General features: G+C 52.3%; 1 protein-coding gene across 1 annotated transcript in view; it reads left to right on the top strand.

Annotated features, from left to right (window-relative positions):
- The first annotated feature begins 167 nt into the window (after positions 1-167).
- Positions 168-23,819, top strand: part of UBR4 (ubiquitin protein ligase E3 component n-recognin 4) — a 128,616-nt gene continuing 104,964 nt past the window's right edge. Inside the window, 23 exon segments of the mRNA XM_087914818.1 lie at positions 168-396; positions 3,208-3,305; positions 4,414-4,517; positions 4,797-4,926; positions 5,054-5,193; positions 5,750-5,852; positions 7,315-7,456; positions 8,570-8,694; positions 9,645-9,769; positions 9,934-9,993; positions 11,540-11,730; positions 13,016-13,115; positions 13,240-13,377; positions 13,772-13,886; positions 14,031-14,218; positions 14,544-14,703; positions 16,327-16,415; positions 17,340-17,509; positions 18,170-18,452; positions 19,474-19,606; positions 19,912-19,991; positions 21,630-21,758; positions 21,879-22,061. Coding sequence (XP_087770944.1) covers positions 248-396; positions 3,208-3,305; positions 4,414-4,517; positions 4,797-4,926; positions 5,054-5,193; positions 5,750-5,852; positions 7,315-7,456; positions 8,570-8,694; positions 9,645-9,769; positions 9,934-9,993; positions 11,540-11,730; positions 13,016-13,115; positions 13,240-13,377; positions 13,772-13,886; positions 14,031-14,218; positions 14,544-14,703; positions 16,327-16,415; positions 17,340-17,509; positions 18,170-18,452; positions 19,474-19,606; positions 19,912-19,991; positions 21,630-21,758; positions 21,879-22,061 — 3,135 coding nt within the window. The 5' untranslated portion in view covers positions 168-247.

Genomic DNA, 23,819 nt, shown 5'->3' with positions numbered 1-23,819 from the left:
ACGTCGAGAGCCTGGATGTCGGTTGATAATAACGATAAAAGCGTCCAATTTATTATTTAGGCCGTTGTTTCCCTTCCTCAGGGAACAGACAGGTGTCGTTTGGGGGGGGAGCGGAGTTTCCACCGGAAGAAGTGGTTGGTCGACGTCATTTCCCCGCGACCCGGAAGCTCTTCCCCCGGCCTCTGGTGTCTTTGCCTCAGCAACTCTAACGCTACTAGAAGCAGAACTGAGGAGAGGCGGCGGCAAGATGGCGGCGTCGGGGGGCGGCGGCGGCGGGCCCGGGTCTTCGGAGCGGGATCCCGGCTGGGAGGTGGCGGTGCGGCCGCTGCTGTCGGCTTCCTACTCGGCCTTCGAGATGCGCGAGCTGCCGCAGCTGCTGGCCTCCGTCATTGAGAGGTGGGAGGGAGGAGGAGGGGGCGGGGCTCCACCCCCGCCGGGTTGGAAAGGGGGCGCAATGAGGGGAGGGGCTCCGGGGATGGGGGGTCCTGAAGGGGGAAGACCCCCCCCATTTTGCACTGCCCCCCCAACTTTCCCCTCTCCGCTTGACAGCTCCTAGTGGGCGGGGCAAAACGAAGCCACTCCCTCCCCTCGCAAAAACCTCCCTCCGCTGGGTGATGGGAGTTGTAGTCCTTACCCAGCTGGGAGCAGCCTGGCCGAGGGGGTTGAAGGGGAGAACCGCCCTCTGGGGATGATGGGAGTTGTAATTGGTCCACTGTGGGAGGGGAAGCCTCTTGGGAGAAGTGCCCAAAGGATGTGGGCGATGGGAGTTGTAGTCCTCACCCAGTTAGGAGCAGCCTGGCTGAGGGGAGAGAACCAGCCCTTTGGTGATGATGGGAGTTGTAGTTGGTCCAGTTTGGGAGGAGAAGCCTCTTGGAGAAAATGCCCAAGGGATGTGGGCGATGGGAGTTGTAGTCCTCACCCAGTTAGGAGCAACCTGGCTTAGGGGAGAGAACCAGCCCTTTGGAGATGCTGGGGGTTGTAGTTGGTCCACCTGGGAGGGGAAGCCTCTTGGGGAAAGTGCCCAAGGATGTGGGCGATGGGAGTTGTAGTGGTTACATGGTGGTTGAAAGGGCCCTGCAGCACCTTAAAGGCTGGTGTTGAGGTGGGGGGGTCTGAGGTGCACAAAAATTCTCAGGTTGTGAATATCTGTGACGGGCTCTTCGTCTTGCCAGGAAGTTGCCTTTGGTTGTCATTTGTCCGGGTGGACTTAAGGTAGCCATGCTGGTCTTTCAAAGACCCCTTTGATATAAAAGACATTTGGCCTTCCAGACACATCCAGAGGGGCAAAAAGAAATGTGTTTTAAAGCTGTTTTGAAAAGTTGCTCAGAGGTAGATCAGTTGGAGGCCTGGCTCTGCAGGATCCTCTCCTTTCCTCTCCTGTCCCAAAAGGCTTGGATGAAACGTTGTGTGTTTCCTCTCCGACTGATCAAATTGCTTCCATGATGGCTCAGTTCATTGGGGATCTGGGCCCCGTGGTTTTGTTTTCACTGTTTTTTTTGGGGGGGCTGCAGCTCCCTATTTTTTTTATGACCTGGAAATGTGTCCCTGAGTCTATTATTGAACCTAAGTAGTCCTGATTTCAGTGGTGGTAAGGACTTGCCTCTCCTCTCCCAGGTATCTTTGTTCTGTGTCCATTCGCTTTTTGGAAGTGTATGCACAGGGTTGTAGCTGCTCATTCTCTTGGGGCCGTCGCCGTCGGGGCCGTCCTCCTCCAACATAATGAGCAGGGCCAGCTACAGCCCTGTGCATACACTTCCAAAAAGCTAACCGGACCGGACAGGACAGTGGTACTCCATATCCCGTCCTGATGTACCTGAGACTTTAGTAGGGTTTGAATAGAGAATCATATACAGAGCCTTGTATTTTAAGGGTGGGCTGGAGCTCTTTAGTAGATATTTTGCACAGTTTCTGTTTTAGATAGCAGCTACATGTCGTGTCTTCTTTGAAGCAACATATCACTAGTTGATTTTGGACTGTGCGTTGCTTTCATTGCTGGTATATTTTAAGCTAGATCTTGGAGTCAAGAATTTCCCAGAGCAACTGACTGTTGTTCAGAGCTGAAGCTATTTAAAAACAATTCCTCCAAATAATATTTTAAAATGCAGCCTGGATTCATGCTGTTGGCAATCCGAATGTAAATTTTTCACCAAATGCTGTCTTTATCCCTTGTCACTTTAGGGTGTTTATCCAAAGTTCCTATTATGCAACAGCCTGCTTTGAAAAACTTCCCCTTTGCAAAGCTGTACAAACTCCTGTCTCTTTGCATTTCTGGGTGGGATTGTCAATTCTGTTTTCAGTGCATGCGAAGGCTACCAGCAGAATAAATCATAGGAATCTAGCCAAGGTTTGGCATAAAGGGGGCGGGGGGAAGCATGTGACTGCAAAGTATTGAAGGCGCTGCGCTCCTGTTTGCTCTTCCTTTCTGGGATACAACTCCTAAAGGTTTATTTGCAAAATCTCCTCGGGCATTTTGTGATCCTTGTCTTATTAAGTTGTGTGGAATCGTTTCAGGGCCTCAAAACAGTGCAAGTCCATGCCTGTTGCAGTCCCTTCACCGTTTCCGTGGCATGACTTAACTCGGATTTCAAAAGTTGCGTTGGTTGCTTTTGTTGGCTTATTCCGAGTTCACAATTCTGTCACGTTGCAGTCCCTCCTAACATTTAAACATTGCTGATGCTGAATCGAACTTCAGGCCTGAGTCGAGCGAGTAACTGGTCAGATAAACAGAGGGGAGGCCACTGCAGTTCCTCAGCAGCTGATACTGACAGATAGATCTCTCCGTGCTTACTGTTTGCTGCTTGGTGGAACAAGAAAAGGCTGGGCCAGGGGTCTGACAGCCCGTGACAGTTTCCTCATGTAAAACACATGGTTTCTACAGCAAAATGGCCAATTCGGAATATGACTCCAGCTGGCTGAGGAATTCTGGGAGTTGAAGTCCACAAGTCTTAAAATTGCCAAGTTTGGAGGCCTCTGAACTAGGATAAGCTTTCATGCATTCTCAGAGTCTCCTTGCAGTCCCTGCTGGCAGATGATCTGTGTGGTTTTAGGAACCAATGGGGCAGCTTTAACTTCGCTATATATCAGTAGCGAAACCCACCCAGAGACCAAATTTCGCCTCCATTCCGCCTTCGATGTTCAGAGCTTCCCCACGTTTAACTTTAAGGGCGCCCAGTTTTCTGAGTCTTGTGCTTCTTTCCTCCGCCGCAGCGAGTCGGAAATCCTGCACCACGACAAGCAATATGAGCCTTTCTACTCCTCTTTTGTTGCACTTGCAACGCACTACATCACCACGGTGTGTGGAGTGGGTGAGTGAGCGCATTGGGACATTTTGCACGGGCTGTGTTCGTTCGCCTAGCTTTTAATCACAGAATCCCCCTGGAATTCTGTTAGCAAAACTGGTTTAGAAGGTGGTTAGCAGAAGGGTTAGGAGGGACATGGCAGAAGGGAGGGGCATTTATGAACACCCAGAAAGGAGGAAGCAGAAAACGGTTTTTCAGATAGCAATAGCATTTAGACTTGTATACCACTTCACGGTGCTTTACAGCCCTCTCAAGTGGTTTACAGAGTCAGCATATTATTCCCCCAACAATCTGGGTCCTCATTTAACTGACCTTGGAAGGATGGAAGGCTGAGTTGGGCCTTGAGCAGGTCAGGTTCGAACTTCTGGCAGTGGGCAGAGTTAGTCTACAATACTGCATTCTAACCACTGGGCAGGAAGGAAGATAGCAATAGCCCTTAGACTTATATACCATTTCATAGTTGCTTTTCCAGCCTTCTCTAAGTGGTTTACAGGTCAGCCTCTTGCCCCCAACAATCTGGGTCCTTGTTTTACCCACCTCGGAAGGCTGAGTCAATCTTGAGTAGGTCAGGATTGAACACCTAGTAGTGGGCAGAGTTAGCCTGCAATACTGCATTCTAACCACTGGGAGGGAAGGAAGGAATAGCACTTAGATTAATAGACCGCTTCAGTGCTTTTACAGCCCTCTCTAAGCGGTTTACAGAGTCAGCCTCTTGCCCTCAACAATCTGGGTCCTCATTTTACTGACCTGGGAAGGACGGAAGGCTGAGTCAACCTTGAGCCTGGTGAGATTCGAACTGCCAAATTACAGTCAGCCAGCAGCCAGCAGAAGTAGCCCTGCAGTGCCGCACTCTCACCACTGCGCAACCATGGCTCATATATCTATAGTTTAGGGTAACTTTTGGTTCTGTTGCCTCCGATCCTGGCCCAAAAGCCTCTGAATGGACATAGGAATTAATTCTCCACCAGGAATTAAAGGATGGAGGGGAGAGCAGGCTCCATTTCAAGGGAGTGGGGATTCCTAGATCAGCTTATGCAGTCAGGCAGGACACGGCATTTGCTTAAAAACTCCTTTCAAGCTTGGTTGGGCTGACGTAATCCCGTTGCCTTTTCAGTACCTCGGAACCAGCTGCAGTCTGTAGCAGCTGCCTGCAAAGTACTGATTGAGTTCTCCCTGTTGCGACTTGAAAACCCAGACGAGGCCTGCGCTGTCTCACAGGTGAGAAGAGGGGGAGAGAGCGCCCCCTTCTGCCCCGCTGGGGAATTTCTGCGTCGTTGGCATGGAAGGCCCTTGGTTGAAGCTGACCCTGGAAGCTCTGGGGTCTTGCTTGAAAGACATGAGGTTCTCATACCCTGGAATTGACAGCAGAGGCCATGCTGGGTGGGGTGGGGTGGGGGGAAATCTGGGAATTGGTGCCTGCCCACCTGGGGTCTGCTTAGGTTTGGGAAAGGTGGCCTGAACCTTGCGCCGCTCACCTTTTCCAAAATGCTGCCGTAGAAACACCTGATCCTGCTGATCAAGGGACTGTGCACCGGCTGCAGCCGCCTGGACCGGACGGAGATCATCACTTTCACAGCGATGATGAAGTCGGCCAAGCTGCCCCAGACCGTGAAGACCCTCTCGGACGGTAAGGGCTCCCTCCCCATGACATTTTCTGCCCCGGGATGTGCCAGCAAGGGCTGCTCCACCCCCACTTCTACCCCAGCCCCCCCCGCCCCCCGGCCTGACCCTCCGCTCCCGTTCCTCTTTTCCAGTGGAGGATCAGAAAGAGCTGGCTTCTCCAGTCAGGCCTGAACTGCGCCAGAAGGAGGTTCAGATGAACTTCCTCAATCAGCTGACCTCTGTCTTCAATCCCAAGATGGCCCTGTCGCCCATGACGACGCTGCAGGCTCAGGTGGATTGTGGAAGGTTGCCCGAGAAGGCTCAGGTTCCCTGGGGAAAAGGGCTGCCCATCCTGCTTAGCAAGGGGTGACCAGAGGGCCCCAAGGCTCCAGGGAGCCTGTGAACCTCTGATGGCAGGAGATCGTAACTGTTGGGACCTGGCTCCCAAACCCGACAAACCCCCTGTAGTTAAATCAGTGATTCCTTTAATTAGGAGTGTCAGCAGCCCTGGCAAAGCTTCTCTCTCATTGCAGGCTAACAAGTCTGTCCGGCAGGGAGATGAATAGTTTTCTGCCACAATCTATTCATCTCCGCCCCCTGCCTTTTATCCCCAGAGCTAGGGTGGGGCTTCGCTAGCAGCAGTGGCTCTTCCGTCCCAAGGACCGGCCCATAGATTTCCACTGCTCTCCTCTCCTCTGCCTTCCGTGTATCTGCACGTCAGGCACTGGACCCCGCTGTTTCTCATCAGCCACCTCCAGACCTGGGGTCCATCTGAGGGCTGACAAACGGCCCAGGCTCTGCCTCCCCCCCTCCCCTCTCTCTCTCTTAACATTTGGCTCTGCTTCTAGGGGGAAGGGGAAGGGGAAGAACAGACCGTCACGGACCAATCCTCCACAGCCAAAACCAAGAGTATATTTGTTGCCCAGAACGTGGCCAGCTTACAAGAACTCGGTAAGGAAAGACGTGTGTGTGTGTGTGTGTGTGTGTGTGTGTGTGTGTGTTGTCTTGCTTGTCTAACAGAGCTGCCCCATTTCCTGAAGGGATCGTCTGGAGAGTGGACGGGTGGGGGTGGGGGTGTCTGCTGGGGCTGCTCCCTTGCCATGACTGTGTTCTCAGGCCCAGCCGTCCGCAACGCGAGTTAGAACCACAATTCCTTTGAGGCGATGGAAGTGCAGATAGCCCCTGACTTAACAGTGGTTCATTTACTGACCGTTCAAAGTTAACAACAGCCCTGGGGGAGAAAAAGCGGCCAATTTTCCCACTGTTGCGGCATCCTCCTCCATGGCCACATGATCAACATTCTGCCCCTTGGCAACTGATTCACATTTATGACAAGTTGCAGTGTCCCGGAATCATGCAGTCCCCCTTTTGCAACCTTCAGACAAGCAAATAGAATGCTGCATTCGGTTCTGGTCACCACACTATAAAAAAGAGGTTGAGACTCTGGAAAGAGTGCAGAGAAGAGCAACCAGGATGATGAGGGAACTGGAGGCTCATAGGATGAACGGTTGCAGGAACTGGGCCTGGCTAATGTAGGGAAGAGAAGGGCCAGGGGAGACAGGAGAGCAGCCTTCCAATATATGAAGGAAGAGGGAGAGAAAGAATAGGAAAGAAAAGAGAAAAGAAAGGAAGAACCAAAAGGGAGAGAAAGAGAGGGGAGGAGAGAGAGAAAAAGGAAGGAAAGAGAGAAAGAAAGAAAGAGGGAGGGAGAGAAAGGGAGAGAGGGCAAGAGGGAGTGACTGGAGGCTAAAACCTACCATGAACAGTTGCAGCAACTGGACCTGACTAGTCTGGGGAAGAGAAGGACCAGAGGAGACAGGAGAGCAGGCTTCCAATATTTGAGGGGCTGCCCCAGAGAGGAGGGGGGGGTGTCAATCTATTTTCCAAGGCACCCGAAGGCCAGAAAGGAACAATGGATGGAAACTGATCAGGGAGAGATTCAACCTGGAAATAAGGAGGAATTTTCTGATGGTGAGAACCATCAACCAATGGAACAGAAGTTGCCCTCGGAAGTTGTGGGAGCTTCATCACTGGAGACTTTCAAGAAGACATTGGACTGCCATTTGTCAGGAATGGTGTAGAGTCTTCTGCTTTGGGGGTGGTGGACTAGATGATCTACAAGGGTCCCTTCCAACTCTGATAATCTGTATTAATCTGTATTAAATTCTATGAGGAAGCCAGATTCACTTAACAGCCAGGTTACTAATTCAAATGCAAACGTGGCGAGAAAAGTCGTAAAAGGGGAGCAAAACTCAATGAATTTCTCCCTTTTGCAACACCAACGCCGGGCTCAGTTGTGGTCGTTAAGTGGAGGACTTCCTGCAGTTTCATGCCTCTGGCCTCCCCAAGAGTCTCAAGAGGCCGGTCCTCATCTTTTTGGTCCCTTCACCCTCCTTCGCCTTTTTCAATGCAGGCGGTTCTGAAAAGCTGCTGCGCGTCTGCTTGAACCTCCCGTATTTCCTGCGCTACATTAACCGCTTCCAGGATGCCGTGTCGGCCAATTCCTTCTTCATCATGCCGGCTACTGTCGCCGACGCCACAGCAGTTCGTAACGGGTAAGCGCTCATCCTCTTTCTTTCCATATTTTTTGGACTATAAGACGCGCTCAAGAAAAAAGAGGGTGGAAATATCCGTGTGTCTTATAGAGCAGGGTGTCACCAAACTTTCGGGCCTCAGGGACCACTAAATCCATAATTTTAAATCCCGCAGGCCACCAATACGATTGCCCAATGACCGGCTGGGTGGGTGTGGCTAGGTGGCCATGGGACAGGGTGGGCGTGGCCAACTCGAGGTCACTTGCATCGAGGGGCACCTCGCCGGCCTCTACTCTCCCTCTTCCTCTCCCAGCCACTCTTCTCCTGCCGGGGCTCCTTAAGGGCCCCAACAGGAAGCTGGATCTGGCTGAGAAGGAGGCTCAGCAGAAGCACCTCACTGAGGACTAGGAGCACAGGCTTTCCAAGCAGAGGGAAGACCTGCGGGGGTGCAAGGCCAGGTACCGGCACCTGGAGGCACACCGGCTCTTCGCCACCAGTGGCCCTTCCCTCCAGCCCTTACCCAAAGCCTCGCACCAGGAGGCTGAAGCAGACCCCCAATGGGAATTTCTGCCCCCCTCCGACCCGCACAAAAAGACGCCGAAGGGGGAGACTCTTTGCAGCAACACAAGCGTTCATTGCACGTATCCGGCCCAGGAGCACCCATGGTTGGACGACCTCTGATTTTAATGCAATATTTTAAAAATGCAAATAATATTTCTGCGGGCCACCAAAGTTTTCTCACGTATCATCAGTGGTCCACAGACCACCAGTTGGGGACCGCTGGTAGAGCGAAGACAGTCCCAGTTTTGGGCCTCCCAAACCCTCCGTGCGTCTCGTTTTCGGGAGGGCAAACAGACCAACTGAGGCTTCCGGGGGCCAAAAATGGACCTGTTTTTGGCCTGCAGCTTCTGGATGCCGGAGAGGACAAAAACGGGACGTACAGAGGCAAAAAAACCCCCTATTTTTTGCCCTTGTTTTCCTCCTCTAAACCTAGGTGCATCTTACGGTTTGGAAAAAAAATACGGTATATCCCGGTTTTTCTCCCACAGGTTCTGAGCCGAACTCGATCTCTTTGTTCCCTTCCTTGCCAACTTTTTTTACACCAACCTTCCGTCTCCCCTCCCACCTGTGCAGGTTCCATTCCCTGGTGATTGACGTCACCATGGCCCTGGACACGCTCTCCCTCCCTGTCCTGGAACCTCTGACACCGGCCCGCCTACAGGACGTGACCGTCCTGGCCCTCAGCTGCCTCTACGCAGGTGAGTCTGTGCGGTGCAGGAGCCCTGCCAAAACCCCTGGGGGAGGCTGTGCGGTGGTGGGTTCCTAAGGAGCCTAAAACTACACACGAAGGAGGAGAAGGAGCTTCGTTCGTTGCAGCAAAAGGGCTGCGCAGGGAGAGAACGATCTTCTTCTTTTTCAGCTCCTCTGTTCCCTCTGTTTCTCCCATGCTCCGTTTCCCACTCGGAGATCTTTGGGAAAGAGATTTTAATCTCTGAACAGAAAAAGAATCCCAAAGTCACTTTGCTTTTAATAACAATAGCGCTCAGACTTACATACCGCTTCACAGCCCTCTCTAAGAGTCAGCCTGTCACCCTCAAACAATCTGGGTCCTCATTTTACCCACCTCGAAAGAAGGAAAGGCTGAGTCAGGCTTGAATCAGTCAGGCTTGAACTGCTGGCAGTTGGCAGAGTGAGCCTGCAATCCTGCATTCTAACCACGTGGAACGAAGGGGAAGAGAGGGAAGGAAGGAAGGAATAGCTCTTGGACATATACCACTTTACGGTGCTTCACAGCCCCCTCTAAGTGGTTTATACTCAGCCCATCGCCCCCCAACAATCTGGGTCCTCGTTTTATCCACCTCGGAAGGATGGAAGGCTGAATCAACTTTGAGCCTGTCAGGATCGAACTCCTGGCGGTGGGCAGAGTTAGCCTGCCATACCGCATTCTAACCATTGGGAAGGAAGGAAAATAGCAATAGCCCTTGGACTTATATACCGCTTCACAGTGCTTCACAGCCCCCTCTAAGCGGTTTACAGAGTCAGCCTCTTGTCCCCAACAATCTGGGTCCTCATTTGACCCACCGCGGAAAGGCTGAAATGAGTGGGGGGAGGCCTCTTGCTCCTCGTTCCCCCATCACAGGTTGAGACTCAGGGCCTTGAGTTGGTCCCCGTTGCTCTGGCTGACCCCAGGATCCTTCCTCTCCCCCAGGGGTGAGTGTGGCCACCTGCATGGCCATCCTACATGTGGGCACCACCCAGCAAGTCCGCACGGGCTCCACGAGCTCCAAAGAAGAGGACTACGAAAACGATGCCGCCATCATTGTGCAGAAATGCGTGAGTCGGGCACGCACGGGACGGGGGGAAGGGCCTGCAAGGAAAACGGGGAGTTTGCAGCCGCAAAATTCTCGAGGGCGTTGGGGTGGCATCGGCTGGCCTTTCGTCTCTTACGTGACACCTTGTTTTTTTAAAAAAACAAACAAACCCATCTCTCTCCACAGTTGGAAATCTACGACATGATCGGCCAAGCCATCAGCAGTTCCCGCCGTGCAGGTGGGGAGGTAAGAGCGAAAAGGAGCAAAAAAAAATTACCTGGTGTCAATTAGATGTTCCAGGGTGTGACATGAAAGCAACACAACACACAGAATAAGCCTAACTCTCCTTTTTTGCTCCAACTGTGCCCCCAAATGTCCCCACGTTCACTGCAAGTCCTGGAGCACACGCACCTTCAGAAGCCTCTGGCTGCAAGCAATCCAGTAAGCCAGGTTAGCTACACCAAGGCCAGCAGTCCAGTAAGCCAGGTTAGCCACACCAGGGCCAGCAGTCCAGTAAGCCAGGTTAGCCACACCAGGGCCAGCAGTCCAGTAAGCCAGGTTAGCCACACCAGGGCCAGCAATCCAGTAAGCCAGGCTAGCCACACCAGGGCCAGCAGTCCAGTAAGCCAGGCTAGCCACACCAGGGCCAGCAGTCCAGTAAGCCAGGCTAGCCACACCAGGGCCAGCAGTCCAGTAAGCCAGGCTAGCCGCACCAGGGCCAGCAGTCCAGTAAGCCAGGCTAGCCACACCAGGGCCAGCAGTCCAGTAAGCCAGGTTAGCCAACCAATAACCAGAGCAAGAAGTTCAGCGAAGCAGGCAAGCCCCACAAGACAGAGCACTGCAATCTCCGGGCGTCGGTAATTGCACATGAGACTCCACTGATTCAAAACTTGTTCCCGACAAATGCCCCTCCCACCAGCAGATTACATCTCAATCCCCAGGTCTGCCTTGTGGAGGAGGGGGGTGGGGCACTCTCCTTCCTCATAGCCAGCTCAATCTGTGTTGGTCTCGCCTTCTTTCTTCTCTCCGTGCTCTTGGATCAGGAGGGGGTGGTGCTTGCTCTTTGCCTGAGCTCTCTCACTCCTGCTCCTCCCTGTCTAATTCAGTAAATCCTTGCCTGGACTGAGCCTGCCCTTCCCCAGTTTCCTCTCAAGGTCCACGGAGCCGCTCTCTCGATCCCTGTCAGCTCTTGTTCCAGCTCATCTTCCCCCATAGATTCAGACTCCCAACAGTGGCATGACGGTCGCCCTTTGGAGCGGCAATCAGAATGCGGTTGCGTGTGTGTGTGATATGTACAATTATACCTGTGAAAATATAGAACAACGGTAACGCCATTTTTAACCTCTCTGCGAACCTCAGATAATTTACTGGAATATTATGTAAGAATTCTCTGTTGTTTTGTATAAAGGTTATATATTTGGTGGGTCGTGCTGTCCAGTGTCACGTTAATGATGGAGATTACTGGAAATGGAAACGGGTAAACAGGTTAGGGAAACAGGTGGTATGCTGCAATAATAGGGGTGTTGCATAGGGAGATACGTAGCTGGATAGATGGCGAACCCGGAAAGGGGCAGAGACTGTATATTTGAAACGGTATATAAACCCCAACCCTCCTGGGGGAAACGTCTTCTGTGGCCATGAGCGCAGAATTCCCTTTCGCGAAAGCTCCATAATAAAGCTCCTGTTTATTGTTCACGTGTCTCCAGTTGTCTGAGTACTTGGAATGGTTGATTTTTTTTAATCACGGTGCCTGTGTATCTTTTTCGTTTCTTTTCTTTTTCCGGGACTGCAGCACTACCAGAACTTCCAGCTGCTCGGAGCCTGGTGTCTGCTGAACAGCTTGTTCCTCATCTTGAACCTCAGCCCGACCACCCTGGCCGACAAAGGGAAAGAGAAGGACCCCCTGGCAGCCCTTCGGGTCCGGGATATCATTGTGCGGTCCAAAGAGGGCGTCGGGTCTCCCAAACTCGGACCTGGCAAAGGGTAGGTGTGGCCCTGAGCAGGGCAAGTCCTGGTAGGGATGGGTGAGGAATGGGGCTTTCCTTTGCTGTCTCTTCTGCCTTTGAATTTAATTCTTTAATTGTCATTGTATGTTCTGCATATACACAGTGTACGTACAATGAAATTCACACAACACAACAGAGACCAGACCCAACACGCACACACACACACCAATCCCCAAACACCCCCCTCACCCGCCAAAATTCCCCGCCCCCTAAAAACACAAAAGCATCCAAACAATAGACCAGGTAGTGCTGTCCAACAACTCGCGGATGGTGGGTCCTTAAGTTCATTGTTAAGTGCAACTATAGCTCTGGGATAAAAACTGCTCAGAAAAACGTTTGGTCCGAGTTTTAATTGTTCTGTACCTTCTGCCAGAAGGCAACAGTTCGCAGAGATTGTGAGCAGGATGGGAAGAGTCTCTGAGAAAGTTATGCGACTTCCTCAAACAGTGAGATGCGAAGATGTCGTCCAGGGCTGGTAGCTGGAGCCCGATAATATTCTGAGCAGTTTTTAATGATTCTCTGTAGAGCCTTTTTTGTCCGCTACAGAGCTGCTCCCATACCATGCAAGGACGCCGTATGTCAGGACACTCTCAATGGTGCTGCGGTAGTAGGACAGAAGTAGAGACTGAGATAGATTTATCCTCCTGGGCAGTCTCAGGAAATACAGCCTCTTCTGTGCCGCCTTCACAAGCATGTTAGCATTCATAGTCCATAAGAGGGCCTCCGAGATAGAAGTGCCCAGAAATTTAAAACTACCAACCCGCTCCAGCTCCTCGCCAGAATATTATTGAGCTCCAGCTACCAGCCCTGGACGACATCTTCGCATCTCACTGTTTGAGGAAGTCGCACAACGTTCTCAGAGACTCTAGGTGCCTAGAGATAGTTTTTATGCCAGAGCTATAACGGCACTTAACAATGAACTTAAGGACCACCTTCAGTGAGCTTGTGTGTTTTTAGGAGGCGGGGAATTTTGGCAGAGGGGGGTGTTTGGGGATTGTTATGCGTGAGGCCATGTTGAGTCTGGTCTCTGCATGTTACGTGAATTTCATTGTGTGTATACTGTGTATATACGCACAATGACAATAATTCAGTGTCCAATATTTATGTACAATGATAAACGTGCGTCTCTCTCTTCCTCCTGAAGTCAATTATAAGTTCTTTCCTTGGCGCTGGATGTTAAAAGCCGGCTTGGAGAGAGCAGTTTCTTCCTGAGTGGATGCCTGCTCTCTCTCCTTTCCTCACCTGGGTTCCCCCTTCTGCAGGCATCAGGGATTTGGCATCCTCTCCGTGGTCCTGGCCAACCACGCCATTAAGCTCCTCACCCTGCTCTTTCAAGACCTCCACGTGGAGGCCCTCCACAAGGTGAGAGCTTGACGAAGGGCTGGGCGTGGTCCTCAGACTTGGGGGGAAGGGGTTCCAGGTGTCGATTTCTGACTTCCTCTCCTACCCTCCCCGGGTCGGCGGGGGGGCGTTTGTCATCCTTCAGGGCTGGGACACCGACGGCCCTCCGGCCGCCTTGAATATCATGGCCCAGAGCACATCCATCCAGAGGATTCAGCGCTTGATCGAGTCGGTGCCGCTCGCCAACCTGCTGCTAACCTTGCTCTCTACGGCTTATCGGAAGGTGGGCGAGGGCCCCAAGGGGGAAAACGACCCTCCCCTTGGTTCTCCCATCGAGAGAAAAGAGAGGCGCCACGGTGGGGCTTGAAGGGGGAAGACATCAAGTGGGTTTTCCTGGCTTGTTCTCCTCGGTGGTGTGAATCTGCCCTGGGCTGCAGGAATGGGCCTTATCACTTGGGCCTGGGACGAACCCCACCCAGGGGAGAAGCAGGGTGGCTGTCCTAGATTAGCAAGGAGGGAGGTTGTTTTTAGGCTCTGCTTTTCTAAGCAGGGGGGGAGGGGAACGTTAAGCCTTGTTCGCCCTCAGGTCTGAGATTTGGGAGCGGCAGGAAGGTTTGGGGGAAGAGGCTCACTGGCCGGGCTTTTGTAACCGCTCCCCCGCCAAACTCCGCTTCCAGGCTTGCGTCCTGCAGAGACAGCGCAAGGGGTCCCTGAGCAGCAACGTCAGCGCCTCCACGGACTCCAACACCTACTACGAAGACGACTTCAGCAGCACGGAAGACAGCAGCCAAGGTTGGGTGGGGGCAGAGGAGGCTTCGGCGGGGAAGTGACAGGGGGTCTGCACTGGAGAGAGGGAGGTGCTCAGGGTGGGTGGGTGGGGGAAGGCCCCGAGCCCCGTTCCTGGCCCTTCAACCCTCTGACTTGCCCCTTTCTCAGACGATGACAGCGAGCCCATCCTTGGCCAGTGGTTTGAAGAGACCATCTCCCCCAGCAAGGAGAAGGTGGCCCCTCCTCCCCCTCCTCCCCCACCCCCTCTGGAGAGCTCCCCCCGGGTGAAGAGCCCCAACAAGCAGTCGGCAGGAGAAAACGGGAACATCCTGGCCAGTCGCAAAGACCCGGAACTGGTGAGCTCTACCCTGGACTCAAATTCTGTCTGCCTTCCTGCTTTTCTTTCTTTCTTTCTTTCTTTCTTTCTTTCTTTCTTTCTTTCTTTCTTTCTTTCTTTCTTTCTTTCTTTCTTTCTTTCTTTCTTTCTTTCTTTCTTCTCTTCCTTCCTTCCTTCCTTCCTTCCTTCCTTCTTCCTTTCTTTCTTTCTTTCTTTCTTTCTTTCTTTCTTTCTTCTTTCTTTCTCTCTCTCCTTCCTTCCTTCCTTCTTCCTTCCTTCCTTCCTTCCTTCCTTCCTTCCTTCCTTCCTTTCATCGAGGCCTTTGGCTTTCTCGTTTCTTTCAGTTCTTAAATCTGGCCTCCAACATCCTCAACTTCCTCACTTCCTCCATGCTGGACTCAAAGAACAATTTCATTCGCAACTACCTGAGCGTCTCTCTGACGGAGCAGCATATGGCCACCCTGGCCAGCATCATCAAAGAAGTGGACAAGGATGGCCTTAAAGGTCAGGAAGGCGGGAGGGGTTGTTCTGACCTGAGACCATAATTATGCTTATTCCAAACAAGTCTTGTTTTATTTCAACACTGGGAATTATGTTCATTCCCAGCTGGTAATGAGACCCAAACAGTCCCTCGAGATAAGCACCCCCCTTTCTCTCCTTTGAATGGCTGCCAACAACTAAAGTGACAAATGAACTGTAAAAAACCAACCAAAGTACAAAGTCCACACACAGCTTCTTGGTTGAATCCGAATTAAATGAAAGACTTTGCTTCCTGCAAAGGTTTCTCTACCTTTGCCTGTCCTTTATACCTTAGGGAAGGGGCAGTCACCTCCAAGCCTTATTCCCGAGTCGCTCCTGTTGTCTTGGCTGCTCTTGCCATCTGGCAGCTCTGCACACACGCACCCTGAGAACAGGCTCCCCTTGTTCCTCTGCCTCGCTGCTGCCTAACTCCGAAGGCTCCGGAAGCAGCGCACAACTCCCAGATGGTCCTGGCCCCATCTCTTCATCAGGCACAGGACCTTGTCCGAATCCTCCCCAGACTCCCAGGCTGGTCCCCATTCTTCCCCACTGTCCGATTCCGCTGCCGTCTGCACAGGCTGCCGGCGAACCACCATAGGGGTCTCCCTCGCCCCCAACCTGCAGATTGAGCCCTCAGAGATGTGGGGACTGAGTAACTCGGGAAAATCCACTTGGGGCAAGTCAAGCCCAGCTCTGGGGCCCCCATTCTGGCTCTCCAGCCTAGATAATCGATTCCTGCCACGTTTCCCTGAAAGAGAAATATAAGACCCTGTCTTATAATTTGGGGGGGCTATCGAAAAAAGGCACCAGGTCTTATTTTCAGGGAGGATGTCATCCACTGACTCATCTCACTTGCACGCGCTGCCCTCCTTTTCACTGCCTTCAGGAACTACTTCTGCAGCCGGCAAGGCCAGCAAGCCTTGATCCGGAGCTGTGTTCTCGGCTCCAGAGGCCTTCAGGAAAGCCTTGCCGGCTGCAGAAGAAATGGGCCAAGGTATACGAGGCCTGGCTGCAACTGTAGTAGGGCACCTCCACCCTAGCTTCATTTTAACCCGTGCATTCTGGGGCGGGTGGGGGGGGGTCTTAATTAGGGCTTATTCCGGGGGTAGGGCTTATATTGGGCATAAAGGTAAAAGTCAAGCTAGGACTTACTTTCAGAGTAGGTCATATTTTCGGGGGGTATTTAGTGTTGGAAGGCTTTCGAAATCCGACAGGTCATCTAGTCCAGGGGTCTCCAGCCTTGGCAACTTTTAAGACCTGTGGACTTCAATTCTGGGAGTTGAAGTCCACAAGCCTTAAAGTTGCTAACGTTGGAGACAATACCTGTCAGAGCCAGGGTTTTGTCAGGTTAGAGGACAGCTCAATGGCTGAGGCATCTAAGGCAAGTTTCCACCTCCCGGAGTTTGGCAGTTGTGAACTGGATGGAAAACTAAACCCTGGAGGTGGAACTGGGAGGCCAGTGGTGGTCGGGGAGGTAGCCTCCCTCACTGGGCCTCCTCCTCGCCCTAGAAGGGACACGTGGAAAGATCCTGCCCTGCCCTGGAGTTTTTGGGATGGGGGTGGGGTCAGGAGGCCCTGGCCTCACCTGGTGACCCTGTGCTCCTGCAGGGACCTCCGAAGAGGAAGAGTTTGCGGCTGCGCTGTACCATTTCAACCACTCCTTGGTGACCTCTGACCTCCAGTCTCCAACCTTGCAGGTGAGTCTGGCTTTCTGGCCAGGGAGGAGCTGCTGGTTCAATGGCAAATTGTTAGGAGCAATAATGAGGAAATCTCCCATCGCGTTCTCATGTCGAGAACAAGCTTCTCCGTGTCTGTGTTCAAAGTCCAGGAGTGTCTGGGCATTTCCCTGTATTTGAACTGGGCCAGCAATCCAGCGTTAAGTCTTGTGTCGTTAAGCCAGGGGTCCCTGGTGCTCTCGGTAGTTTTCTGGCTGACGTTTCGTGACCCAAACTAGGTAACGTCATCAGTGTTAGAAGGAAGTGGGGTTTGCACAGAGGAGGATGGGGAGAAGGAGGAGGAGGAGGAGGACTGTGGAGTCCTTGGTGCCCTCTGAACTTGGCGGTTTTCTGGCAGACATTTCATGACCCAAACCAGGCATCAAGTGCTAGAAAAGACAATATATAAACGGCCAATTGCATTCTTTCTTAACACTGATGACGTTACCTAGTTGAGTCATGAAACGTCTGCAAGGAAACAGACCAAGCTCAGGGGGCACCAAGAACCCCTCATTTCGACCCATTTCAGTATCCTCCCTTATGGTAGTTGAACAAGGGTGTGGTGCGGTGGCCTAGAGGTGGAGCTCTCGCCTCACAATCAGGAGGCTGTGAGTTCGATCCTAGGTAGAGAGGCAGATATTTCTCCCGGTACATATATATTCTATATCCGCTGAACAAAACTCCTCACTGGAGACAGGAAGGGCATCCGGCCATTAAAAAACGCTGCTAGCTCCATTCAGTTGCCCAGACTCCACCCTGCAAGAGTGATGATGATGATTGTAGTTAAATAAGGTTCAAATAGTTATAGGCGGCTGCCCTTTTTATTTTTTTAAAAAAAGAAGTGTATCGCTTGCAACTGACAAGAGCTGCTCCCCTTCAACACACGCGGTGGTTGTCTTTTGCCAGAACATTCTCCTGCAGCAGCTGGGGGTGTCTCCTTTTTCTGAAGGGCCGTGGCCTCTCTACATCCACCCCCAGAGCTTGTCGGTGCTCTCCCGTTTCCTCCTCATCTGGCAGCATAAAGCCAGCACCCAGATGGACCCGGATGTCCCGGAGTGTCTGAATGTCTGGGAGAGGTAGGAGAGAGTCCTGGGGAGGCGCTGGAGTCGCGGCTTTGGCCCGGTGCACCAAGTTCAGAAGGTTTTCAGTCCGGTGGCGATGTGTAATGGTTGCACCGTTATATGTAAAATGGTATCCCCATTGCCCAGATGGGTACACGAAGGTGTGAGGGCTGCCTTTTACTGAATGTTTCTTTCCTTCCTTCCTTCCTTCCTTCCTTCCTTCCTTCCTTCCTTCCTTCCTTCCTTCCTTCCCTCCCTCCCTCCCTCCCCCTCATTCCTCCCTTCTTCCCTCCCTCCTCCCTTCTTCTCATTTCTTCCTTTCTCTCTCCCCTTCTTTTCCTTCCTTCTTCTCACTCCTCCTTCCTTCTCCCTTTTTTCATTCCTTCCTCCCTCCCCCTTCTTCTCATTTCTTCCTTTCTCTCTCCCCTTCTTTTCCTTCCTTCCTTCTCATTCTTCCCTCCCTCTCCCTTTTTTCATTCCTCCCTCCCTCTCCCCTTTGCTCCTTCTTGCCTTCCTCCCTTCCTGAATTTCTCTGTCTCCTCCCTCCCTACTGCTTCTTCTCATTCCTCCCTCCCTCTCCTTTTTCTCATTTCTTCCTTTTCCCTCTCTCTCCTTCCTTCCTTCCTTCCTTCCTTCCTTCTTTTCTCCTTCCCTCCCTCCCTCCCTCCCTCCCAGGTTTGTGGGCACTCTGAAGCAAAACGCCCTGCAGGGGATTCTCCCCGGCGACGCAGAGGACCTCAACGTGGAGCACCTCCAGCTCCTGCTGCTCATATTCCACAGCTTCTCCGAAAAAGGCCGGCGGACCATCCTGACCCTCTGTGTCCAGACCATCCTGGACATTACAGCCAACCTGGACTCCCAGCTCCGATGCGTCCCGCTCCTGCTAGCCCGCCTTCTCTTGGTCTTCGACTACCTGCTTCACCAATACTCAAAGGCCCCCATGTATTTGTTTGAGCAGGTGGGTTGCAAAGGCAGGCGAGGAGGGGGAGGCGCCTGACTCAGGCATCGGCTTGTCAGTCAAAGATTTTCTTTTGGGGGGCGACGGGGGGGGTGTCAGTCCATCCTTTGAATGCTCTCTTAGGTGCCTAGAGACGTCTTGAGCAGCGAAATAATCCCCGCAGGCCCCGAAGATCGGACTGAAAAATGTGGTTTATTGGCTTGTCCCTGTTTTACTTTTATCCTCGGCTGTGCCTCCCTCCTTTCAGACCCAAATCCTATGAAGAAAACAGGTCCCAAAGCGAGCCAATGTTACAAAAACTGTCTTGCTTTTCTTTCTCTCTCTCCCTCTCTTGTTCTCTTTTTCTCTTCCTCCCCCTCCCTCTCTTTCTCTTTTTCTCTCTTTCTCTTTCTCTTTCTTTCCCTCCCTTTCTCTTTCTCTCTTTCTTTTCCTCTCTCTTTCTCCCTCTCTTTCCCTTTCTCTTTCTCTCCCTCCCTCTCTCTTTTTCTTTCTCTCTTTCTCTCTTTTTTTCCCTCCCTTTCTCTCTCTCTCTCTCTTTCCCTCTCTCTTTCTTCCTCTCTTTCTTTTCCTCTCTCTTTCTCCCTCTCTTTCCCTTTCTCTTTCTCTCTTTCTCATTTTCTTTCTCTCTTTCCCTCCCTTTCTCTTTCTCTCTCTCTCTTTCTTTTCCTCTCTCTTTCTCTCTCCATCACTCACCCCCTCCCTCCTTCCCTCTCTCCCTCTCTCTTTGTCTTCCTCTCTCTTCCTCTCCCTTTCTTTCTCTTTTTCTTCTTCTCTCCCTCTCATTCTCTTTCTCTTTCTCTTATTCTTTCTCCTTCTCTTTCCCTCTTTCTCTTTCTTTCTTTCTCCTCCCTCTCTTCCTCTCTCTTTCTCTCCCCCCCTCTTTTTGGACAAGGAGCTGTTCAGATGAACCACAGTCAGTTTAGAAAAGCCAAGTTTTCTTTTTTCTTCTGACCCTCATAGCAGAAGCAGATTCTTCTGGTGCCCCGTATTTCACTGTCTGTCGCCTCTTTGTGTTCTCTAGGTCCAGTACAACCTCTTAACCCCTCCCATCGTTTGGGCCAGCGCGAGCCAGGAGGGCAGCCGGCCGGCCTGTTCTCCACTTTATCACGGCTTCAAGGAAGTGGAAGAAAACTGGGCCAAGCACTCTCCCTCTGGTAGGGAAGGGGGAAAACCTTAGGATTAGGCCCCTGAATCACCTTGGAGGTCTCTCTCCCCAGAGCCTGAAGGGCCTGAAGGGCAGGCAGGCAGCCGGGTCCTTGGGATGCCCTCCCTTCCTTGAGACTCCTGGAGAACTCGGGGGTAGGATTTAGCTCCCACCTAGCCCTTTGGCAGGGTGGAGTTCCTTGCCCAAGGTATCCAGGAAGGAGCAGTCTGGGCAGGTGTGTGTGTGTGTGTGTGTGTGTGCACACATTCCTTTTGGAAATTTAAAGCCTCTTTAACGCGGCTTCCTCTTTCTCAGACACTGCCCCCCAGCCGCGCTTCTACTGCATCCTCTCCCCGGAAGCATCGGAAGACGACTTGAACCGCCTCGATAGCACGGTAACAGGACTCTTCCTTTAAAACTCTCGCTTTCCTCTCTTCTAGTCACACACACACAAATACACACACGCCCCATGCATTCTCCGGGAAAGGTTGGTCCCTGGAAAGGCTGCAAGGAGGTTGGCTAGTTCCAGAGGTGGGTCTTCAGCCGGTTCTGACCTGTTCTGGAGAACCGGTAGCCGGAAATTTTGAGTCGTTTGGAGAACCGGCCAATCCCGCCTCTGACTGGCCCCGCCAACCCCATATCTCTTCTCTGCCTCCCATCGAGTCCCAGCTGATTGGCTGGGTCTCCTTGGGTTGCCCTGCGCAGGAGAACAGAGCTGGAAAGCAGGTTAGTGGGGTGGGGAGGGAAGGGGGATTTTGCAGTATATCCTCCCCTGCCATGCCCACCAAGCCACGCCTACCAAACTGAGCCAAGCCCACCAAGCCACGCCCACAGAACCAGTAGTACAAAAAATTTGAATACTACAACTGGCTGGTCCACACTGAGGATCTTCTTCGGGGAAAAGGGCGGTGGGTCCATCGCAGAGCAGATCGCACTCTCTAGAGCAGGGGTCACCAAACCCCTGTCTGTGGACCAGCACCGGGCCACGGCATGTCAGAAACCGATCCGCGCAAGCAAGCGAAGTCTCATCCGTGGGATGCAGACAGCACGTGAAACCACGCCCAGCCTCCTCCGGCCTGTGGAAAAACGTCTGTCCACGGAACTGGTCCCTGGCGCCCAAAAGGCTGGGGGGGGCGCAGCTCTAGCGTTTCCTAGGGGGAGATCAGATTAGGGAGGTGTGGGCAGTCCCTTGTGGTGCCAAATTTGGACCAGGTACCATGCGCTCGGCTGGGAAATTTTCCTGGACTGCCGCTCGAATTCATGCCTTTGCCTTCTCCTTCTCCTCCAGAATTCGGGCCTTTGATAACTGACATGTATTTATAATCGTCCCAGCCTTCTAGGGTCACCTGATCACAATTTGTAACCTTTCCAGCCAGCATTCAATCATCAAAGTCAATAGGGGAAGCTGGATTTGTTTAATAACCACACAATTCACTTAACAACCGCAGTGATTCTCTTAACAACTGGGGCCCAAAAGAACAACAACCTCTCAACAGCTACCTTTCTTAACAGTGGGAATTTTGGGCTCCGTTAGGTTTGTAAGCCGAGGTTGTTCAGCGCTTGCCACACGGCCACAGTTTAATCCACGATATCTCTGCTTCCAGAGAGAGCAGTGCGGTGGCCTAGAGGTGGATCTCTCGCCTCACAATCAGAAGGCTGTGGGTTTGATCCTAGGTAGAGGCAGATATTTCTCTCTCTGGGCACAGTGAGAATATATCTGCTGGACAAAACTCCACGCTGGGGACAGGAAAGGCATCCGGCCATTAAAACACTCTTCTAGCTCCATTCAATTGCCCAGACTCCCCCCTGAAGGAATTATGGGATGGTTAAAAGATGATGATGATGATCTCTGCTTCCAGAGGCCCCCACCTCCCCACCTCCACCCCAAGCTAGAGCTCTGTGTTTCTCTGGCAAGCTGCCTTTCCTTTTCTCCTCCCGGGACAGTCTGGTTTGTTCAGAGTTGAACGGAACCTGGGTCAGCAAAGGGGAAGAACAATGCCTGAGCAGCTCAGGAGGCGGCGCTTTCCTTTCAGGTGTGCGAGGTCTTGTTCTCCAAGGCCATGAAATACGACGAGCTCTACTCTGCCCTGGCCTCGCTGCTGGCTGCTGGCTCCCAGTTTGACACCCTCCGCCGGAAGGAGAACAAAAATGTCACCGCCTTGGTGAGGACGACAACTCCATTGGGGGCCTCCTTGTGGGGCAGGGGAGCATCTCTAGCCTCGGGGCCCCAGTGTCGGAAGGACCGGCTGACCAGGTGGCTTGGCTTTGTCTCTGTCGAGCAGGAGGCCTGCGCGCTTCAGTACTACTTCCTGATCCTCTGGCGGGTCCTCGGCCTCCTTCCCCCGTCCAAGAGCTACATGAACCAGCTGGCCATGAACAGCCCGGAGATGCGGGAATGTGACATCCTCCACACCCTGCGCTGGTCGTCCCGCCTCCACATCCCCTCCTACGTCAACTGGATCAAGGTAAGTATTCCTCTGGGTGGGGCGGGGCGCGAAAATACTTGTGGTTCAGCCTATGCAAACGGCAGCGGAATCGGCCAGTGGGGAAGAAGAGGGACTAGTCCGGGAGTTTGGGGAGGATTCGGACAAGGGTCCTGCGTCGGATGCAGAGGTGGGGCCAGGACCATCTGGGAGTTGTGTGCTGATTCTAGAGCCTTCAGAGTCTGGCAGCAGCGAGGCAGAGGAGCAAAGGGAGCCTGTTCCCAGCGTGCATGTGCACAGAGCTGCTAGAAGGCAAGAACAGCTGAGACAAAAGGGGCGACTCGGGAGTAAGGCTGGGAGGTGATTGGCCCTCCCATAAGGTATAAAGGAAAGGAAGATGTGAAGAAACCTTTGCAGGAAGTTATTCGCTTGGTTGGTTTTTTATAGTTCATTTGTCATCCTAGTTGTTGGCAGCAATTCAAAGGAGAGAAAGGTGGGTGCTTATCTTGAGGGATTGTTTGGGACTCATTACCGGCTGGGAATGTACATAATTCCCAGCGTTGAAATAAAACAAGTTATTTGGACTAAGCGTGTGCTTAATTACAGTCTTAGCAAGCCTTGATCAGAACAATACCAGTAGTTTTTGACTTTACAACAGTTCGTTTAATGAAAAGGGACCCAGAGCCATTTTTCACCCTTATGACCATTGCCGCATCCCCACAGTCACGAGATTTACATGCTTTGGATGTGCTTCTCCACCAACTCACATTTACGACAGTGTCGTCTCCTTTTGCGACTGTCTTGACGAGCCAAGCCAACGTGGAAGGCAGATTCACTTCACAACCGCGCTTCTAATTTAGCAACCGCGGCAGTTCGCTTGACGAACGCTGCGAGCAAAGTTTCTACAAGTGGGGCAGGACTCGCTTAACAAATTTCTCCCTCGGCAACATGTAAATTCTGGGCTCAGTCGTGGTCCTAAGTCGAGGACTATCTGTATGTCCAGGTGTGGTAAAAAGGCTATATTGGTAAATCAAGTGACAGGCTGGGTTGAGATGATTTTTCTCCAGGTGGGACTCCCAGAGTGAGTTTTACCAGAACGTGGTTCCTGGCACCCCACCATTCTTCTTCCTTTCGGCCCATCTTCTCTTTTCATTTAAATCAGGGGTCGCCAACCTTTTGGACCTCAGGGACCACCAAACTCATCATTTTAAATCCCGCGGACCAGAGACCCTGGGGACACCCCCCCCCCCAAAAAAAAAAGTCTGCAAGAAAATTTCCCACCCTGTTTTCTTACCGATTGATCATTCTTTATTTGGGATCGCAGGATATTGTCTCCAGATCCGTTCTCAGGGAGACAGAGACAGAGAGAGACTTTTAGCTTCATGCAAGGAAAGCAGCAGAAGCCGCAGAAGTCTTTCTCTTCCCCAAACTCTGTCAGAAATGAGTCTGTGTGAGACTTGTCGTGCCGGCGCAGCCTCTTGGAGCAGGAGGCCTGGTCCCAGACTCATTTCTTTGGAGGGGAGAGAAAGAAAGACTTTGGCTGCTTTCTGCGTGCAGCCAAAAGCAGAAGAAGAAAGAAAAGAAGCAGCCCAGTGGCCAGGTGAGGTGTGTGGGCAAGTCCCGCCCCCATTTCCCCCTCTCTTCACTACCTCCTGTTGTTCGCGGTGCAAGCAACGTAAGCCTTGTGTTCCCACGCAGCCTAGATTAATTGCTTTGGGGGAGACATTTCTCTGCGGACCACCAAAATTTTCTCATAGACCACCAGTGGTCCCTGGCCCATCAGTTGGTGAACACTGATTT

This window comes from Pseudonaja textilis, chromosome 18, assembly GCF_049901715.1.
Source record: "Pseudonaja textilis isolate UNSWEBS1 chromosome 18, rPseTex1.2, whole genome shotgun sequence".
NCBI lineage: Eukaryota > Metazoa > Chordata > Lepidosauria > Squamata > Elapidae > Pseudonaja > Pseudonaja textilis.
The sequence above is the reverse complement of the archived record's forward strand: the minus strand, read 5'-3'. Positions and strand labels throughout refer to the sequence as shown.